Source organism: Spermophilus citellus (genome assembly GCF_964194105.1).
Source record: "Spermophilus citellus genome assembly, chromosome: 2".
In the NCBI taxonomy this organism is placed as follows: domain Eukaryota; kingdom Metazoa; phylum Chordata; class Mammalia; order Rodentia; family Sciuridae; genus Spermophilus; species Spermophilus citellus.
In genome coordinates, this window is record NC_138183.1 from 180,695 (window position 1) to 200,026 (window position 19,332).

At 52.9% G+C, this 19,332-nt stretch overlaps 1 protein-coding gene across 1 annotated transcript in view; it reads right to left on the reverse strand.

Moving 5' to 3' along the window:
- CACNA1B (calcium voltage-gated channel subunit alpha1 B) overlaps positions 1 to 19,332 on the reverse strand; it is a 173,664-nt gene that overhangs the window by 79,024 nt on the left and 75,308 nt on the right. The window contains exons 16-20 of the mRNA XM_081281719.1: positions 17,511 to 17,628; positions 14,542 to 14,609; positions 11,542 to 11,648; positions 3,852 to 4,670; positions 2,737 to 2,954 (exon numbers count right to left, since the gene is read on the reverse strand). Coding sequence (XP_081137845.1) covers positions 2,737 to 2,954; positions 3,852 to 4,670; positions 11,542 to 11,648; positions 14,542 to 14,609; positions 17,511 to 17,628 — 1,330 coding nt within the window. The remainder of the gene's footprint in view (positions 1 to 2,736; positions 2,955 to 3,851; positions 4,671 to 11,541; positions 11,649 to 14,541; positions 14,610 to 17,510; positions 17,629 to 19,332) is intronic.

The following is a 19,332-nucleotide window of genomic DNA, read 5'->3' on the forward strand; positions in this document are numbered from 1 at the left end:
GGGTATTGAGTTACATGTAATACACTGTAATTTTTGCCATTTATAATAATGGGAAAGGGTTCAGGTACACTCCACAGTAGAGCTTTTACCTAGCAGGCACGAGACCCTGTGTTTGACCCAACACCAAAAAAATAAAATAAAATATGATAAAAATCAATCAATCAAATAATGAAAAATGGGATTCCCATTCAGAACACTGGGTTTTCAGGAATGCAGCAGTGAAGGTAAACAAGCAATAAATATATGGCACCAATATGAAAACCTTGTGATGTTTAAGTGTACCAAAGAAAGCTGCAAACACACCTCACCTCAAAGCATCAGTCCACAAATCTTCCATAAAATATTAAAAGAATTCAACCACACATTAAAAAATAAGCAAAATAACCAGGTCAGTTTTAAGGTTGCAAATGTAGTACCACATCAGGTAATTCATTGCCACGTGTCTTCATATTTATGGGGAAATTATGATCTCTAAAGATGCTGAAAAGACCCTCAACCAAATTTGACATCTTTGCTAGATAAGAACATCAGTGAAATAGGAATAGAATTTCCTATTGAATTGAATTGATGGGTACTTAAACGTGATCTCACAACATACTCCCCTGAGGCCCCAAACCAAAATCATTAGCTTAGCATAGGCAAAAACACGGTAAAGGTACTCTGGAACTCCACTGTTACCTTCAGAGTATTAGCCAACACAATCAGACAAACAAGGGAGCCTGACTCAGTAAGAAAGAGCACCAATAATATTCACAGAAGTTCTGAAAATATACTTAGAAAACAACAGAGGATCAACACTGAAACTAATAAACAATTTGAGGACTCAAAGTAGCAGGAAACATAATGAACATGAAAACCAAATGCTAGATTTCTGCTCCTAGCAGAAGGTAATAACAGGAATCAGATTGTCCCCAATTTCAAACAGTAGCAATAAAAACAGCAGACATTCAGAGAATGGAAAGCCAAACCAAAGATTGGGAGAAAACGCTTATAACACCCATATCCAATAAAAGACTTATAGCCAAAATACACAAAGAACTCCTAGCACTCAACAACCATAAAATAAGCAACCAACTAAAAAGTGGGCAAAAAACCTGAGTATATCCTCACCAAAGAAGATACAGAGAGCAAATAAGCACATTAGAAGATGTTCTATATCCCAAGCCTCAGGGAGCTGCAAGTTACAAGGAGATACCACTGCACACCTCTCAGAACGGCTGAGACCCCAGCACTGACAATACCACCCTGGGGAGGGCGAAGAGCAGGGGGACCTCTCCCTCATCACCAGAGAGGATACAAGACAGAGCAGTCATTTTGGAGAAGAGTTTGGCATCTTCTACAAAACAGTCTCACCACACATCACACTCTTAGATATTTACCTAAAAGAAGTGAAAAATTAGACCTACACAAAATCTAAAGATGAGTGCTTATAGTAAGTAGTTTTATTCATAACTTGAAGAAATGGAAACCACCATGATGTCCTTCAACAGGTGAATGGATAAACAAACTGTGGTACATCTAGACAATGGAATATTAATTCAGTGCTAAAAAGAAACAAGCTAACAAGCCACAACATGACATGGAGGAGCCTGAAGTGCATAAAGCTAAGTGAAAGAAACCAGTCTAAAAAGACTGAATACTATATGATTCCAACATTAAGACATTCTGGAAAAGGTAAAACTATAGCAACAGTAAAAAGATCAATGGTTGCCAACAGGCATGGAGGGTTGGGAGGGGTTCACATCTAGACTCTGCGGACAGGTAGGGACCCTGGGTTCATCCTCAAGCTAATCCAGAGAGAATCAGGTGAGGGGATTGAGAAGACAATGACTTGTCTGTGCCCATAGGAAGTAGAACAAGTAGAACAAGAGATCTGCTTTCTTCAAGAAGGCCAAGAGGAAGAAAAGGCTAAGCAAGTAGAGCTCACCACTTTCCACTGTTATACTGGGTTTGCACACTGGCTGACTGAGAGTGCCTAAGAAAGAACAGTTGCATACATCTGTCTGTGGCTGTACCTGCAAATGTGGGCATGCGTGGAGACACCTGAGTTTACGTGGTGTATTCGGGGGCTAAACACTTCACTGGCCTTCCAGGCCTTCTCCCTTGTCCCCTGGGGATGTCTCCTCTGTACTAAAGAAAGGAAGTCTCCTCCTTGTTTTCACAGAATGCCCATGCATTGTCCCTACTGGGTGAGAGCCTGTCTGCCACCTGCAGGCCTTTGCCTGGTAGACTGGCTGGCCCACCCATACCCTCAATGCCTGTTCACTCAGGGTCTTGTGCTAGGGAGTAAAGAGGGCAGCTCAGGCAAAGGCCTGGGGAGCCTCAGAGAAGCTAGCAGGGGAACATGAGCAGGTAAGAGACAGCCACTAAGACTTCCTCCTCACCCACCAGTTCTTGGCCCCCATCCAGGATGTGGCAACAGCCCTTAGCAGCTTTTATGCAACTGGAAAGGGCAGTTTGTGGTCTGTCTGACAAGGAAAGCTCCCTCCTGCTGTGTTCGCAGCACTCTTACACAGGCGTCAGCTGGCAATTCACAAATATTTTTGGAAGAGAGGAAAATGAAGTGTAACCTTCAGTTGCCTTTGGAGCACTAGAAAGAAAGGAGATATCAAGGGACAGAGGCTGACAGCAGTTCACAGAGGCCAGCCACGTCTCCAGCAGCTGCCATGGAGCAGGAGGGAAATGGGCGACTGGACCTGTACAGTGTGCCTGCCACTGGTACAGGGAGATACTCACTGGGAGCAACTGTGGTCTCCCCAGGAGGGCCTGCCAGTGTCACTGGGACATGTAAGGTGCTGCTCGGGTCTGAGGATTCGATGCCCATCCGAGTGACATTTCTCTGATTATCTGCATCTTCTGGCTGTTCCTCCACCTTCTGGAGACAGGTGCTGGGCAGCACGTGCACAGGGGCTATGCCCATCACCCCACTGGCCTCCAGGCCACAGTGAGGCTCCCTGCAACCAAAAATGCACAGCAGAGTCTGATGCAGCCCCAAAATCCTATTTCTGCAAACCCCAGCTTCTTATACCTCTACCCAGGCCAGGTAAATCTCGGACAACCTCCTGTGCTCCTCTGGTGTTCTGTATGTATTCTATCACCCTATACAATTCTGTCTTTAGGTACAGGGCTGACTCATCCATCTGTCCCAGGCACAGAACCCTGGCACTATTGGCCTCACATTATCTATGTGGAACACAACTGTTGGAAGAATAAATTAGTCTGGAGAGGGATACTTCCCTGAGCCACCCACCCAGGGGCCATCCAAGTGCTCCACCCAGGCAAAGACCCAGCACAGAATTTTGTACTTAATGACAGTAGTTCTGTGGGGCTGGTCCTGGGCCCTGGACTCCAGCCATTTGTCCTGGTTGGTTTGTGGCCAATCCATAAGTACAGAGGCCTCAGCCTCCAGGCTCCTGCCCCAGGCCTCTTGCAGAGTCACAGCTAAGGAGCAGGTGGGCAGCCTGCTTGTTAGGAGACCACTCAGTATGGTCCCCTGTTGTACTGCCCTGCCCATCAATCTCCTAAACTTCACTGGCCTCTCCTTCCTCCATAATCCAATTTTCTCTTTTCTCCCAAGGTCACTCTGTTCTTCCTAGGTCAAGGTGTCCCAAATGTCTGGTGTCCCCTAAGCCCGATGGCTGATGTGGCACCAAGATGCCCTGCCAAGCAGTTCTGAGAGGGAATTGGGCAGGGGGAGCATGGGCAACCTGGTCCAAGTCACCCTCTGCTATCAGCCAGGACATTGGGGCCCAGCATCAGCCTGGGCCAACCCCACCCCCACCACAGAGGGATATAGGGGCCCTGGTCCCAGGACTATAAGGTCACCGGGCCCACTGCTTGTGCTTACGCACTTGGGCTGGTGGTTCCGTATCTCCTTGTCCGCCTCCACCATCTCGCCCTCCTTCTCTGCAGCCTCCTTCTCTGTGGCCTCCTTTTCAGTGGGCTCCTGAACAGATGGCACCTTGTGCCGCGCCCGATGCCGTCGCATAGGCTCCTCACCACTCTCTGCCTCCCTGGAACCGGCCCGGGGCCCCCGGTGCCGCAAGCGCCTCTCGCTCTTGGCAGTAGGTGCAACACCTTCCTTGCCCTGTTCTGGACCGTGCCGGTGAGCACGGTGGCGCCGGGGCTCGCGCTCAGCAGCCTCCTCCGGGGAGCCCCGCCGGTGGTGCCGTCTTCCGCCCTCAGGGCCCGGGCCCCTGCTGCGCTCGCTCCGGGACTCCAGCGCACCTGCCCCTGCCGCGTCCTTGCTGCGACTGCGGTGTGGACGTGCCCGCTCCTCCCGTGCTCCAGGGTCCACACTCTCCGCCTTCACAGCATCAGCCCTGTCCTGTTCGCCCACTGCAGGGACCACAGCCTGAACTTTGTCCCTGTCACGATGTCGGTGGTGCCGTCGTGGTGGGTCTACACCCTCGGTGACCTCGGTGCCCTCGGGTCGGGCTTTGCCCCCCATGGGACCCCGTGGGCCATCCCGCCCTGGTGGCTCCACCACCAGAGGCCGGTCCAAGTGCGTCTTCATGTCTGGTCTTAGGTGGCGTGTGGTTGCATAGCGCATCCGCTCCTCCGGGTCCATCTCACTGTACAGCGCCTCACAGCTGGCCCGCAGGTTCTGCAGCCGAAGCTGGCTGGCCCGCTGCTCCCACACCGAGCGAGCCTTGGCCGAGTTCTGCTGCCTGCTGCGGGGAGACTGGCAGTGAGTGTTGGCCCGCCCAGCCCCTTCTCTCTGTCTCTCAGGGAAGCCACGGATGAACACACAGCAATGGAGGGATGACAGAGTGGTTGCAAGGAGGAGAGGAAGGAAGGAGAGGCGGCAGAAGCCCCCAAGACCACTGGCAGGATGTAGAACAAGAGGGGAATATCCAAGGGACCCAAATTCAGCTCCACTTCCCCTGGTGTCCCTTGGAACCCACAGACCATATTAGGCTATATATGCGTGGGGCGGGGGGTGCTCAAGGCCACTCTGGAGCGGATAGATGGTAGCCACGAATCCTGGGGTACACGGCAGTGGGAATGTGAGGCACCTCTAAGAGGTAGCACAGGCTTCCAGGGCAAGTCAGCTGCTGGCCAGGTGGGTGGGAGAAGGGAGGAGCTCTGTCCTAATGGGGATGCAGATGCAAAGGCTCCCCTGCAGCCCCCCGGGGGGATGGCCCCACTCCAGCAGGAGAGCAGAGCTGCTCCAGAGAGGCCAAGTAGACACCCCCACTGCACCTCCCAGGAGGAAAGCCACCAGCCAGGAGAATGGGAACCCATACAAGAGGCCTAAGCCGACAGAGGATCTGGCCCTCTCAGGGACAAACAGTGCCTCAGCTACTCCCCAAGACGGTCAGCCCTGACTGAGAAGCCACTGCCTGGCTCAATGGCAGGTCTGTGGCTGGTGACATCCCCTCCCATGGACATGAATGTCCTCCTTCCTCTTGTTTCCATGGAGAACCTCTCCCTCCATCAAGAGCAGAGCCAGACATGGCCCTCAGAGCCCTCCAGCACCAGGGTGGCCAATGGTCTAAGCTTGACCCTCACTGCGTAAGCTCCTGAAGGCTGTGATCCACCCTCCACCTCAACAGCCAAGGCACCGCTGTTCCCATGGCACATGTGGGCTCCACAGCATGGAGTGCATGTGAGGCCTTTGCACTCTGGGTTCTTTGATGAATAAGACCACCAAGGTAGGTGACCTAAGCCACGACTTTGCCAGGCAGAAACCTCGTCAGAGGCCTGAGCCTTATCCCCCAGCTGCTGGAAGTTCCTGGAGACCTTGGCAATGATGGTAGCGCCATTAGTAAAATGGCCATGGAACTGGTACTCTGGGCTGTATGCCCATCTCACCCAGTCCTTTCAGCCATCCCTGTACCCATTTCACAAGGGAAGACACTGATCCTGGAGAGAGGACTTGACTTGACCAGAGTCGACAGTGAGTCACTGATGAAGCCAGGATCCGATGCAGGGACAGGAGGGGAGGACACAGGCTGCAGCCAGACCCAACTGCACTAACAGCAAAGATGCAGCTGCCCCTGTGGCGGCCAGGCCAGCCACTCCCACCCTGCAGCCAGTGTGTGGGAAGCCACCACCAGGGGCAGCACCTGGCAAGTATGAAAGCAGAGGAGCACCATGTTGGTACCCCACCTCAGAGCCCAGGCAGGGATGAGCAGGGTGACATGTGGAAGCCATTAGTTGGTCCAGGGCCTCAGCTGTCACCTGTCCCCCCAAGACATTGAAGTTATATAGTCCCCTGCTCCCAAGAATTCCCTGCAACAGACCCACAGGTCTCATGCCCCAAGCTGGCACCATCTTTCAACTCCAGGCAGCGTGAAATGCAAAAGAGCCATGACAGGCACACGCCAGGCATGGGAGCCTTGGGCGGGCTGGTGTCTGGTCACTGCTGCTGTCTGGTAGCAGCCCAAGACAGGTCTGGACTATAAGCCATTTGGTCAACAAATAGGTGGTTCACTCAGATGAAGCCACAGCCTGAGGCCAAGATCAAGTTCTTTATCAAAAAAAGATAGATCAGGAAGGCCATGAAGGACATGTGGGGACTGGCAGCTCAGTTTTAGACACAGGCAGGGATGGGCTCTATACCACATAACTGCCCTCAGCCTTGACCCAAGAACAGTCCTCTCTCTCTCAGGAACCACCTCAAGTCTAGCAAAAAGCCAGAAAGTCTGTGGGGCCAGAGGTGCCATCAGGCTGGCAGGGCCTCTCATGACTACCCAGAGAGAGGACCACAATAATCAGCTGTGCAAACACTGCCCAGCCATCTGCATCAGCCACCATAGCCCCACTCTACTGGTCCCTATAGGTCTGTATGCTACTCTGGGCCCTGATATCACAGAGACTGTCTACATCTACACATAACCCAGTTGGTACCACTAGGCTTCTCTATGGATGAAGCCCCTGAGCCTGAACATATATATGTAACATACGCACCAGGTCTTTCCTCCTGTATGTCCCTGAATCATCCTGCCCTTGCCCTGGCCAAGGTCTCTGTACTTTCTCTGTCTGGCACATAAACCCCACTGAATTCTGCTCAGTTTGGCCAGTGCAGGTCTCTCACTCTGTAATTTCTACTGAGATCACAGGCAGTTCAAGAACCTAAGAATGGAAACCAATCCACACAGACCTCTAATGCAATGTGGCTGGTGACTAATCCAGACAAGGTTCTTATTAAAAGGGATCTTTAGGGAATCACATGGAGAAGCTGCTCCCATGATGTCGTAGCCCTACCTTGCAGGTGCAACCCCCATCCATACTAGGGAGGACAACTTACCCTTCCCAACTCAACACTGTGGACAATCACAGGGCTCAGAAAGGAGCCTTGAGGATCTCATTAGCACTGCTTTGAGGTCTCTAGGTTCAGCCAGGCAGTTACCCATAACTGTTGACAGTGTGGAGCAGCCTTGTTCTGAAACCATCAATACCTGCATCAGCATCTTACTCTGCCATGTGAATCAACTGTTCAAGATCCAACATGTTTCCTTATTTTTTACCCTATGAGACATCAGACTCCAACAGCCAACAGCAAACAGGGATTGGGGGAAGGCAGCCCAGCTCTATTTTGGCATCAAGAAGATGCACAGGCAGGGCTGCTGGGAGCCTCACCACCACCAAGACACAGAAAGGGCACATGGCCACTTCCATCCAGGTGGCCCAAATGTACCTGACCACTCAGGTACCCTCACCTGCAGGGCCTCACCTCATTCTCAAGGGGAAATCCCTGGGGACCAGTCACCCAGGAACACTCTCCAGGAGATGTGCAGGGAGAAGTCAGCCAGTTGAGAGCCTCCTTGGGGTTTTCATGGCTCTACCTGGTCCATGTGCCACAAGCACCACAGTTGGACAAGAGCTCTGCTCTTGGACAAGGACTTCCTCAGAGTCACTGAAACATTCCCCCCAAGTAAGGGGAAATTCTAAAAACCACAAATGTCCCCAGTGAACCCCAAGAACTCTCTCCGCCATCCCTGCATAAAAGATCCTGGCCTCATAGGACCCACAGGAGACCTGGGCCCACAGTGCTCCATCCACTCAGAGAAGCAGATACACCCAAGACACCAGACTGACTGCACGTGGACAGACAGCAGACAAGAGGATGGAAACCAAGAAGGGGAGCAGGAGGGGCTGAGATCAGAGAGGGCTGACTGAGCCTGAAAGCAGGACTCCAGGAGGCCAGGAAGTGTGCCCACCATTCCCAGCCCAGGCTGCAGAAGGCTGACCTGGAGCTGCCCATGAAGCAAATGACTTAGGTGAGAAAGCAGAGTTAGGAGTGGAAGGAAGATGTGTACATGTGTCAATCATGGAGCCACGGATGGAATATCGTAGCAGAGCGACTCACGGTGAATCTACGCTGGAGACAGATGAGCTGCGAGACACAGTACCTCGAGTTCGCTTTACAAAACTGCACATGCAAGAAACAAGACATAGACAGAAGTGAGAAAACCAGAAAGTCCTAAAAGACACTAGCAACGCTTGAGCACCACACCAGTGCGGGCGCAGGCTGCAGTGTGCATCTGGGCAGGAGGCTGGAGACACGTCCATCAGACGGGCACCAGCTGAGACCTCGGGGCAAAAAAGAAGTTGAGAACCAAATACACACACACACACACACACACACACACACACACACACACATACACATACACAGAAAAGAAACTAAAGTAACACAGCAAACCCTACAATGGCTGAAAGACGAGAAGCAGTTATTTGGAGGGACCCATTCATCCACTAAGGCTCCACCCACGCTGCTCTGAGAAGCCTTGGGTTAGGAGGAACTGTATCGCTTTTCCCATAATTCCACCCAGTCCTTCCCCTCTGCTGCAGGCCTCTGCAGCAGGCCAGCCCAGAGAAGCACAGACAAGAGAACAAGGAGACCACAGTCACCCTTACCTGACGTGCTGCTGGGGGCCCTGCTGCCTGCCCCACCTGCCTTCCTAGGAGCTGCTCCCAGGCCCTCAGGTCCCCAGGCTCAAATCCAACTGCTCTCAGGTCACCATGACCTCTCCAGGGGCAAACCAGGCAATGCCACCAGCCCAACTTCCCTAGGGATATAACTCCAGTCACTTGCAAGTAACTTTGCTGCAGCTTTTCCAAAACCAATAGAGAAAACCAGCATCTCTTCACAGCCATGACCTTCACCCTGGCTTTCCCAGAGAGGGCCAGGTGGGTTTTCAGTGCCTCCTTCTCAAGGCCAGGTCTTTGCACAATTCTAAGGCACACAGAGCAGCTCTCCTGCCCACAGGCCCTGCGTGCAGACAGGCATGTGTGTATGACAACATGAGAGTGTTGAGATTATGACTGTGTATGAATGTAAGTATGAGTAAGTGTGCAAGCATGTTGTGAATGTGAGTATGTGCACAGCCACTCAGAAGGTGAGGACGAGGGTGCCACTGCCAAGAGAACTGGGAAAACAATGTCAAGCTTAACATCCCTCCCCTCTCAGGCTCCTAAGTAAGCTGCCACCTAGGCGACAGACACAGACCTGATCGCAGGGATCCCCACACTGTCCACAGAGCATGAGGTCCTCTTGCACCTGAGGCACCATAAAATGTCCCTGCAGAGCACCCATGCCATGAGGCATGGTGTGAAGAGCAAGGTCAGGGAGCACTGGGGGCTGCACTCCTGCCTGGTCCAGCAGCTTAGGCCACAGAAATGAGTGCACAGGCATCTCCAGCCCTCAGGGTTCTCAGCAGGATGGGTGGGAAACCCAGCATTGGGGGCCCTCACATCCACACCCATGCACACCCAAGGACAGGCCTTGCCCAGTATAGATCCTCCCTCATGCCCAGGAGGTTGATCCCGCAGGGTCACACACAGGACCTCTGTGGTTTCACCACATCACCAAGTATGGGCCACAGTGGCATCCCTGGCAGGGTCTATGGGACCCACAGTCCATCCAAGAGGGGACACAAGCAGCCCTCACAGATATGAAGGCTGTGACCCTGGCTCTGGAGCTAACACTTCACTTGGGACCCTCCTGAGGCAGAGCACCTGTGGGTCCCAGGAGAAGAAAGCACTTTTTCCACTCAGAAACCACCAGAGTGCTCAGGCCAACAGCCGATGTCACGTGTGGCCTATACCTGGGATGCCTCAACCTGCACAAAGCGTCTCCAAACAGGGACAGTGATAGCAGAGGAGGAATGGTCTAGACCTCCCATCCATGGCACTCTTCTCTCCAAGGTCTCAGCTGGATGGATGTGGCCACCCTCCAGCACACCCATGGGAATGGCAGCCCTGAAGAGGGCAGGGCCCAGGACTAACACTCACGCCCAGGAGCAACAGAGAAGGCAAGTGCCAAACAGAAACATCAAGAGGCCACATGAGGCCAGGAACCCAACAAGCCAAATGCTGCCCTGCCACCCTCTGTCCAGCAGACAACACCAGCTTACAGAGCTCACCTGTAGGATGCAAGAGGATAGCCTGCAGATCACTGCAGTTACAATAACCACCTAAGCAGACAACTGAACTGGACAGACAACGAAACACAACTGAGTACGGAGCCACCGACAGCCCCATGACGATGGCTTTGTCCTCAACCTGCCTGGCTCGCTGCAGGGTCCCAGGAGCAGGGGCACAGCTGCTCTCTTCCTGAGGAACCTCCCCTGCACTTTCTGCCTGGCGAAGAGACAGGTCCTCTGCAAACGCCATCTCCCAGGGCCTTTACGGGTGTGTGTGCACACACACACAGACACACACACACAAACCAGTTGCCTCACAGCATGCTCATCCACATGCCACAAAATACTCAGCAGTGCAGGCATATGACACCACAGAGGTGCCATGGCTATGCCTAGCACTATGGTCAGTGGCCACAGAAAGGGAATGGTCAGCACAAGAAAGGTAAGTGGTGGGGTGAATGCGCATCCAGGCAGCCAGCAGCTGCACAATCAGTGGTCGGAGACGAGGTGCGGCCGACTTCTCTCCCCTTCCTAGGCTGCTGCAGCCTGTGGCACTCTGCCCAAACTGTATAGTCCCTTGAAGTCCCCAACCTTCCACATATTCACTGTACTTACTGTACCTGAGTCCACGGAACAGGAGATTGAAGTCTGCTCTGCCCTGTATCCATCCTATCTCATTACAGAAGCTCCCCTGACCTCTATCCCAATACCAAACACTTAGAGATGTTTGGGGAAGCTGCATCAAATTCCTGGGCTCCTGAGGTGCCACATAGAACCTCTTGGCTCACAAAACACATTTCTAGAAAGCTGTATATAAACTCCATGTGCAGACTCCTCACCCAGATTGAGTCCCAGGCTTTGCCTGCAGGGGGACCTGGAGCCGCCCTGAGACATGCTAGTGAACAAGTGCTGTGGCTGAGCCAGTTCCATCAACACTGTGAGGACTGTACCCAGTATACCCTGCCCATGCTCAGACTGGAAGAATGTCACAGAGCCTAGACAGCCCAGGAACCCTTTGTTCCAGGCTTCTCCTGACACAGGTTCAGGGCTGAGATGTGTCCTTACAAGCCCCAGCTAATGCAAGGCATGCTCAGAGAAAGCCTTTGGAAGTGGGGACCTGGTGTGACCCAGCCAACCACCCACAATCTGCTCCCAAGAGTCTTACGCAGCAATGGAGATGTTGGCAGCAGACATGGGGCTGACTTCAGCCACTTCCTTGGCTTTCTGCAGAGCCAGCTTCTGATTGGCTGCTTCTTCCATCTCCTCTTCATCCTGTGTGAACAAGAGAAATATTTGTCCCTCAGAGGGCCACTCTAAGACCATCAGCTTTCCCCTCAGTGCCCCTCCAGCCCTCTGCATCGTGGGACCAGCCCCTGCATGGACATGGTCCATTAGTTCTTCCTCCCAGGACCTCAGTGCCCCTCCAGCCCTCTGCATCATGAAGCTGGGTGGCAAGCCCCTGTGTGCACATGCTTTCCCTATGAGCAGCCACAAAAGTTCAGGACCTCCTCACCAGGTGGCTCAGAGATTATGGTCTCTAGATTCCTGCCTCTCAAGCTGATGATCCCACTCCTATATGAGCACCCTGACCCTGAGCCGAGTTCCAAATACCAACTGACTGCCCGGACATATCTGCCTGTTTGTACCATGCACCTTAGACTTACTTATCAAGTCAAAGCGGCCCCTTTTTTTATCCTCCTTTCCTCCCAGAGGCACCTGTCACATTTGAACAAAGCTGGTCTTTCACAGGGCTTATGACTAGGTGCTAGCCAAGCACTGCACATAAGGGCTTTCACCATCAATTTTCAGTGGGGCTATATGCCTCCTTTGAGTTTTCCTGACTGGACCCAGCAGATTACATCTGTCTACTCATTCCCATCTGTGACAATGAAGATCCTTGTGGCTCTGACACCAGGGCTGAGAATGTGTGTGTGTGTGTGTGTGTGTGTGTGTGTGTGTGTGTATACGCACGCGTGCACGCATGCGTAGGCACCTCTGCCCCTGGCTATGAAGAGGAATGGACATCTGGACAGACCCTCTGGCCCTGACCCCAAGTCACTAAGCAAAACCAATATGCAATGCTCTTGTGTTCTGGGCCCCAGAAGGAAAGTTAAGACCTCCACAGTGTCCATCTGGACTTCTGTGGCCACCACGGTTCCCTCAAAATCTCCAAGTCCAAGCACACCTGACTCCAACATTCCTCAAAATGTCCTTAAATCTGCATTTAAGGGCACAATAATGGCAAAAACGAAATCCCCTGGTAGCTGCCTGAAAATGTCCACCACAGAAGAGAGACACTTATGCTTCAGACCCCGAAATGAGACAAAGCTGATCCAGCACACAGCATTCCCAGACAAGACCTCTAGGCAGGGGCATCTTAATCATTCCAAAGAGTGTTCTCAAGTCCCCTCTGAAAGGTCTACAAACAATTCAATTTGAACTTATTTCCACTTCATAAAATAAGTAATGTTACATCTGTGGAAATATAAAGGAAGGCAAGAACCAAGTCATACTCCTTGGGGCTCATGGCCAGTCCAGGAAATGCCATATGGCCAGGAAACGGGCCTCCAATGATACAGGTTCCCAAGGCAAAGGAATTCCTAACCAGAAGCCACCACCAAGGCTGTGTGCACATGGACAGGGCCCTGAAGACATGCATCCTCAGCATGTCGTCACCCACAGCAGAAGCTGAAAAGAGTGGCAGCTCCAAGCTTCAAGCTCACCACCATCCAAGGGCAGCTGGTGTTCAGATCAACAAAAATGGGCAGCCCAAGTTGGCATGGTCCCAGAAACACCAATACAAAGGACAGCTCTGGACCCAGCAGATTACATCGTTGGTTCCCCTAGCCCATTAGCCCAGCCCTAGCCTCAGCCCCGGCTGACGATACCAACAGGCAGGCCAGTGGTGCTCCCAAGTTCTCAGTGGGCAGAGACCAGAGCAAGGGAGAAGTCTAGACCCACAGGCATAGCCAGGACCCGGGATGGGACGGGGGAAGGCTGAGCTGAAGCAAAGGAAGGCTCATGGCCTGAAGCAGGTACACTGCACAGGCCATGCCCTCTTCCAAGTGCTAGGTGAGGGTGGACCAGGGATATCTGAGGGTACATGCTCAGTCATACCTGCCCAGAGACCTACACCTCTGGTGTCTGCAGAGAGGGGCTCTGAACTTGCCTTCCTCAGCTCCAGGACAGGGTAACAGTGGACCAGAGTGACTAGACTGGGTCAGTCTCAGAGATATGCAAAGGTACACAGGCAGACACTGTCTGGGCTTGGCAGCACGAACAGGAGAGCAAACAGCATTACACACAGAGAAAGGCACACTAGCAGTACACTCCCAACATACTGTGCATTACTTGGGACATCTGCAACATGGCACATGCCCCACCAGGTGGCAGTGCCTCCACACTGGAGCTGGAACTCAATCAAAGCACAAGCCTGAGAATGTGACAGCAGGTGGGCCAGTCACACAGTGTCCAGGGCAGTGGAGGTGAAAGTGACCTGGTATGGGGCCATGTCATCTGGAGGAAAACCACAGAGGGAGTGTGTGTAACCACATCCCCCACTGGGCTTGGGGATGAGGTAAATGTTGAATGGCACCTGCTGGGCACTGACTGCCTAGAGGAGGAGCTGTCCTGCTGTGGCATAGATGTGCTGAGGCTTGGCCACCAGCTGCTCCTCCAGGCTACAGCCAAGTCCAGTGCATGAGGGAAGCTCCACAGGTATCCCCTCGCTGCCCTTCAGGGTCTTCAGAGCAGGGCATTCTCTAGGGCCCACAACATGCATCCCTCTCTGACGGAACACCTCTCCCCATCACACACCTGTTTAGACTCGTGGCCCCATAGGCCATCATCCCTCAGGCTGCCCCCTGCTCCTCACAGCCCATCCTGCCTGTGAAGGCCTTTCGTCACAGGCCACGACATCTCTGGATGCCTGCCCACATGTGGGCCTGCCTTCCTGTCTCTCTTTACTTCTACAGCTGCAATCCCTGATCCCCTGAGCCAGAGCCCAGCCTCACTTCTCTTCAGGACCTTGAGAGACTACCCTGGTCACACAGGGCCCTAGACCAGGACCTGGTCCTCCTCATGACTCTGCAACTTCATCCAGAGTGACCTGGACTGATCCCCTACCCTTCTCAGCACCCAGGCTGCAGGGGGCATCCCTACATACCTTGGTCAGCTCCTGGGCATTGGCAAGGTTGTCCACAGCGATGGCCAGGAAGACATTCAGCAAGGTGTCTGGTTGATCAAGCTAAGGAAGGGAACTCTCTGGCCCACACTGTCCCACAGAGTCACACCATGGTTGCCCAGGGAAAACAGGAGGCCCCATCTCCCTGGATTGCAACAAGTCTCCAGCCTCCTTCCCTTAGCATCCACCAGCCCCCTCAGAACTCATCGTCCCAGATGCACCAGCCCAGTCACCAGGCTGCATCTCCCTGGTCTCTGCTCCCACCAATTCCTCTGCCCAACTATCCTCCAATCACCCAACTTCTACTCATACTGATGTGGACCTTTTCCTCACCCCAGCCTTTGGGAGCTGAAAATCTAGGCCCAAAGCTTAGAGACTGTATTGGGACAATGTGCCTTTGCCACCTAGAGAGGGCACAGTCCACCTGCCTCTCCCTTTTCTGGTCAGCATGAGAAGCCTTGCCATGAGCTTGCACAGGCTCCAGCTGGGGCTCCACCACCTACCTCCCAGTCCTGTGACCAGAGCCCACCAAGTCAGATGGTAAACACACATCAGCTCCTTCCAGGCCCCAGCTGGGTTCACAGACCCCTGTCAGTCTCACCCTTCCTTTCCATCCTGTTCCACCAGGAAGTCCTAGGCACTGCTCCTTGAGCTAGAAGGGGGCACACAGTGCTCTGAGCACCCAGAACTGCACCCCACCCTGAGTGGATCCCAGGGGCCCTGTGCTGCAGGGCTACCACCCCTCCTTCAGGAATGAGGAAGCCAAAGCCACGAAGGGTCCTGCGAAGCACAGGTCTCCTCCCCAAATCTCTCCAGGACCTGGCCCTTTTTCTGCTGCTAGCATGAGTCACCAGGGTATCCCTTGCAAAAGGAAACCTCCTTCTATTGCCAGGTGTCACCTCTTCCCGTAGCTTGTCTCACTACAAGTAGAACTTCTTCTGCAGGACTGTCCCCTGTGATGACGTCAGGACCCCTGCTGCACCCAGTGCTGGTTGTGCCGGTTTTTGCCATCTCAGCTCGCTCTCCTAAGTCATCTCATCATTTCAGAGGTTTCAGTCGTGGCACTGCTGACACACTGGGCTAGGTAATCCTTGTTGTGAAGTGTTGAGCAGCATCCCTGGCCTCTGTCCACTCCATGCCAGCAGCCCCTCAGTCATGGTAACAAAAGATGTTTCTGACACTGCCAGGTGTGACTGTCCCTTGGGGAAGGCTGCCCATTAGAATGCACAGACTTGAGCCCCTTTTTCCCAAAATCTAGGGGTTCACCTTGCTCAAGTCTCTATCCTCTGGGGGGGTTCTGCCCAAATTGCAGCTGGCCAACATCAATGACCTGGGTAGGTCAGGCCACTCTCCAGTTGCACAGATGCCCCACTTCCTGAGACTCAGGGCAACCTGAGGCCCATGACACTATCTCATAGCCAGGCCTGCTCAGGACTCCAATAGAACCCACAAGACTGAACACTGAGGCCAGGATGACGCCAACTAAGGAGGATACCTCTAAGCACTAGGTACTACCATATCTTTTACGAAATGTTCTATGCCCACAGCAGAGCTAAGGGCCACACTCTGGAGACTCAACAGAGGGACATGTGGGTACAGCCAGGAGCCATTCTGATTGACTAGGGAAGAGGATCTTGGTGGCCAACATGCCCGAACTACTGCTCTGTCTTGGAGTGGTAGTGCCCCTCTCTGGACATTGGCCTCTCCTCTGAGGATAACACTGCAGTCTCCTTCCCTCTCTGGCTACCATAGCTGCACTTCCTTGCTTTATCCACACTGGGGATCCAGGCCTACCATCTCCAAAGCAAACTTTGTCCCTCAAACCCAGGCCCTCCCAGACCTCACACTCAGCCTCAGCAGAGGTGGGACCCCTGCTCACACTCAACCTCAGCAGAGGTGGGACCCCTGACCTGGGGCTCTGGGTCTGAGCTGTAACCTGAAAGCCCACGCTTGCAGATGTGAGTCCCTACAGGGACTAGCCCCAGAGACAGAAAAGGAAGAGGAGTCAGAGGACAAAAACAAGGGGAAGCAGAGCAACACCCAGAGGGCTGAGAAGCACAGAGAGAGGTGGCCAGGTGTGTGGAGGTCAGTCATGTGCAAGAAGGTGAGAGGTGAGCAGAGCAGGCAGGTAGGCTGGGGGGCAACTCAGTCTCTGTCTCCAGCTTAGACCTTTCTCCCAGACTCCACAGGACATTGTGCCTCCAGGGTTCTTAAGGCACACAGGCACTCCCTGAGAACCTGCTGGAATGTGTGCTCTCAGGCCCAGCCCAGCCCTGCTCAGTGTGACACTGGGCTAGGGTTTTAAACCCTTGGGGGTCAGATGCCCACGTGCGTTCCAGAACCGGAGAGCTCTCCTTGGCCTGCCCTTCCTACCTCAGCTACAGTTCTCCTGACCTTCAACCTGGCTGGCATCATGAGCCCTGTACAGTCTCTGGATGTTCCTTGGCCCCAACCTGAGGGAGAGCTTGTCCCCTGCTGTTGGCCTGCCTTGGGCCTGCAGACCTGCCCTGGCCCTGCAGACCTGCCCTCTGGCAGAAGACCCTGCAGCAAAGCCCACTGCTGCCAATCACAGAAAGCTTTCTCTGCACCTCACTTCACATTTTCAGCAGGGGAGGTTTTTATGACCTATGTGCCAAAACTTAACCAAAGAAGGAAGCAAACCTGCTGTCCTGATGCTCTAAGTCACCACCTCTCTGCAAGGTCCCCAAGGCTGCTCAGAGTGTTTTTCCCGAGCCACAGCAGGTTCTGCCCACCTGCCCCCACCTCCAGACACCACGTAGAGCACCTTTAGACCCAGGGCCCAGGTCATCTAGAGGAAGCTCACTACCCACACCTAGCTCTGAGACCATGCAGCCAACACACCAGTGGCCTTCCTGGAGGGAGCAAGAGGCAGCCATGGGGAAAGCATGCAGAGTGCTGACCACCTGCACACCAGCCCCACAAAAGGATACAGTTTCCAAACAGCGTCAGGACGATGAAGTAAAAGGAGGAGAACATGCCTTTGCTCACTCCACCTTGAGATTCTATCCCATGATACATCACTGCATTCCAGTCCTCTCCTGTTAGGATCTGCAGAGGAGAGAACACCACAGGCATGGCCGCCTCACGCCCACTTACAAGCAGGGCCCGTGCACACGTGCAGGCCTTGACAGTGGTTCTGGAGACATAGAAGCCTAGAAACCTGCGGAGAAACCTCCTGAAGGACATGACTTCTGACCTGGATCAGCTGAAAAGATGAGCACACTCTGGGTTTTCAGCCAAAGTGGAAAGGGCAAGGTGAGCAAAGGCCAGGAGGAGGGCGGGCAGAGGGGCAGAGTCTCCCCAACACCCAGAGCTGCCCACACCACAGATTTGCCATCGAGGAAGCTGTGGGGCAGAGAGGGGAACAAGCTCTGCACACCAGGCACACACAGGACAGACTCAGACCACAGGTCAGTCCTCCACTTGCTGCTGGCCTTCAAAATGCCACTGTGAAAGAGGTGCCAGGTGTGTGGAGGTCAGTCATGTGCAAGATTTTTCACCTAAACTGCTGCCACATTTCCTTCTGTCTATTCACCCACCTTCTTCTCTAGAGGCACTTTTAGGTTTTGCTACTATGTCTCTGGGGCGCCTGTCAAAAAGTCAGTCTAGAACTGGCATTCCTGGGGAGGAGGCTACCCACATCTTGGACTTGTAGACATTTCCAGAGTGACCACCCAGCAATGTGGGGTTCTTTCCTCACATCATCACACTCTCCTTGCCATTACATACTCTGCCAGCTCCCAGTCTGGTGGGGGGAGGCTGGATACCTCCCCAGCCCAGACCATGGGGCCTTTCCCATGCCTGCCTTTCAACCCATCCACATGTCCGATAGCACTTTCTCTTACTGGACTGAGTCTTCCTTATGCATTCTTGCATGTACCAATCCACTGTCTGCACTATTCAGTGGAAATATATTCTATTCTCCTGTTTTTACTTAGATATTATAAAAATGATAGTGTTATCAAATCTATCAGCCTTTTCCTATATGGTTTCTGCTTTTTACACTTTGTGGAAGAATTTCTGTCCGTCCCATGGTCATAATAATATTTCCTTTGAATCATTTTAAAGAGTGGTTTTTTTTCCACTCTGAGAATCTGTGGCAATGATGATCTAACTTTCCTGTATGGAAACCCATTCCCAGACCCATTCAGTGTACCCTTCCCCCCACCCATTTCTACTGTGCCTCTCTTGCACAGCCTCTTGTCCACATCTGGGCATGCTTCTGGCCTCCAGTTCTCCTTAGAGTAGGTCTCACAGGCACCACACCATCGCATGACTGCAACCTCATTAGTCTTGACATCTGGGCGGGCAAAGGCCTCCTTCCGTGGCTACTCCCACACGTTTCCCTTGCATGTTCAGAGTGCTATCAGGCTCGGTTGGGGCCTAGGACACTGCCCACAGACCTCCAGTTCTGGTCTACATCTTGCATGTCCACACTGCCTTGCACAGCTCAGGTGGAGGAAATGACTTCTCCCTTACTCTCATGGTAAGTAGGCTAGCTATCACTTGTTTCTAGAAGGCTAGGAATAACTCACCTCATGGCCCAGGACAGGAAGCAGAAAGACTAAAGCAAGTTTTGACTATTGACCTATTTGAAAATGGTCATAAAATGTCCCCATTTTTCTTTCTTCTTAGGTAATTTGTGTTTTCCTCCAAAAATGCATATTTCATCTACATTTTCAAACCTATTGGCATTAAGAGTTGCCAATTTTTTAAAAATAACCCTTTTTAATAGTTACGACTTCCAGTAGG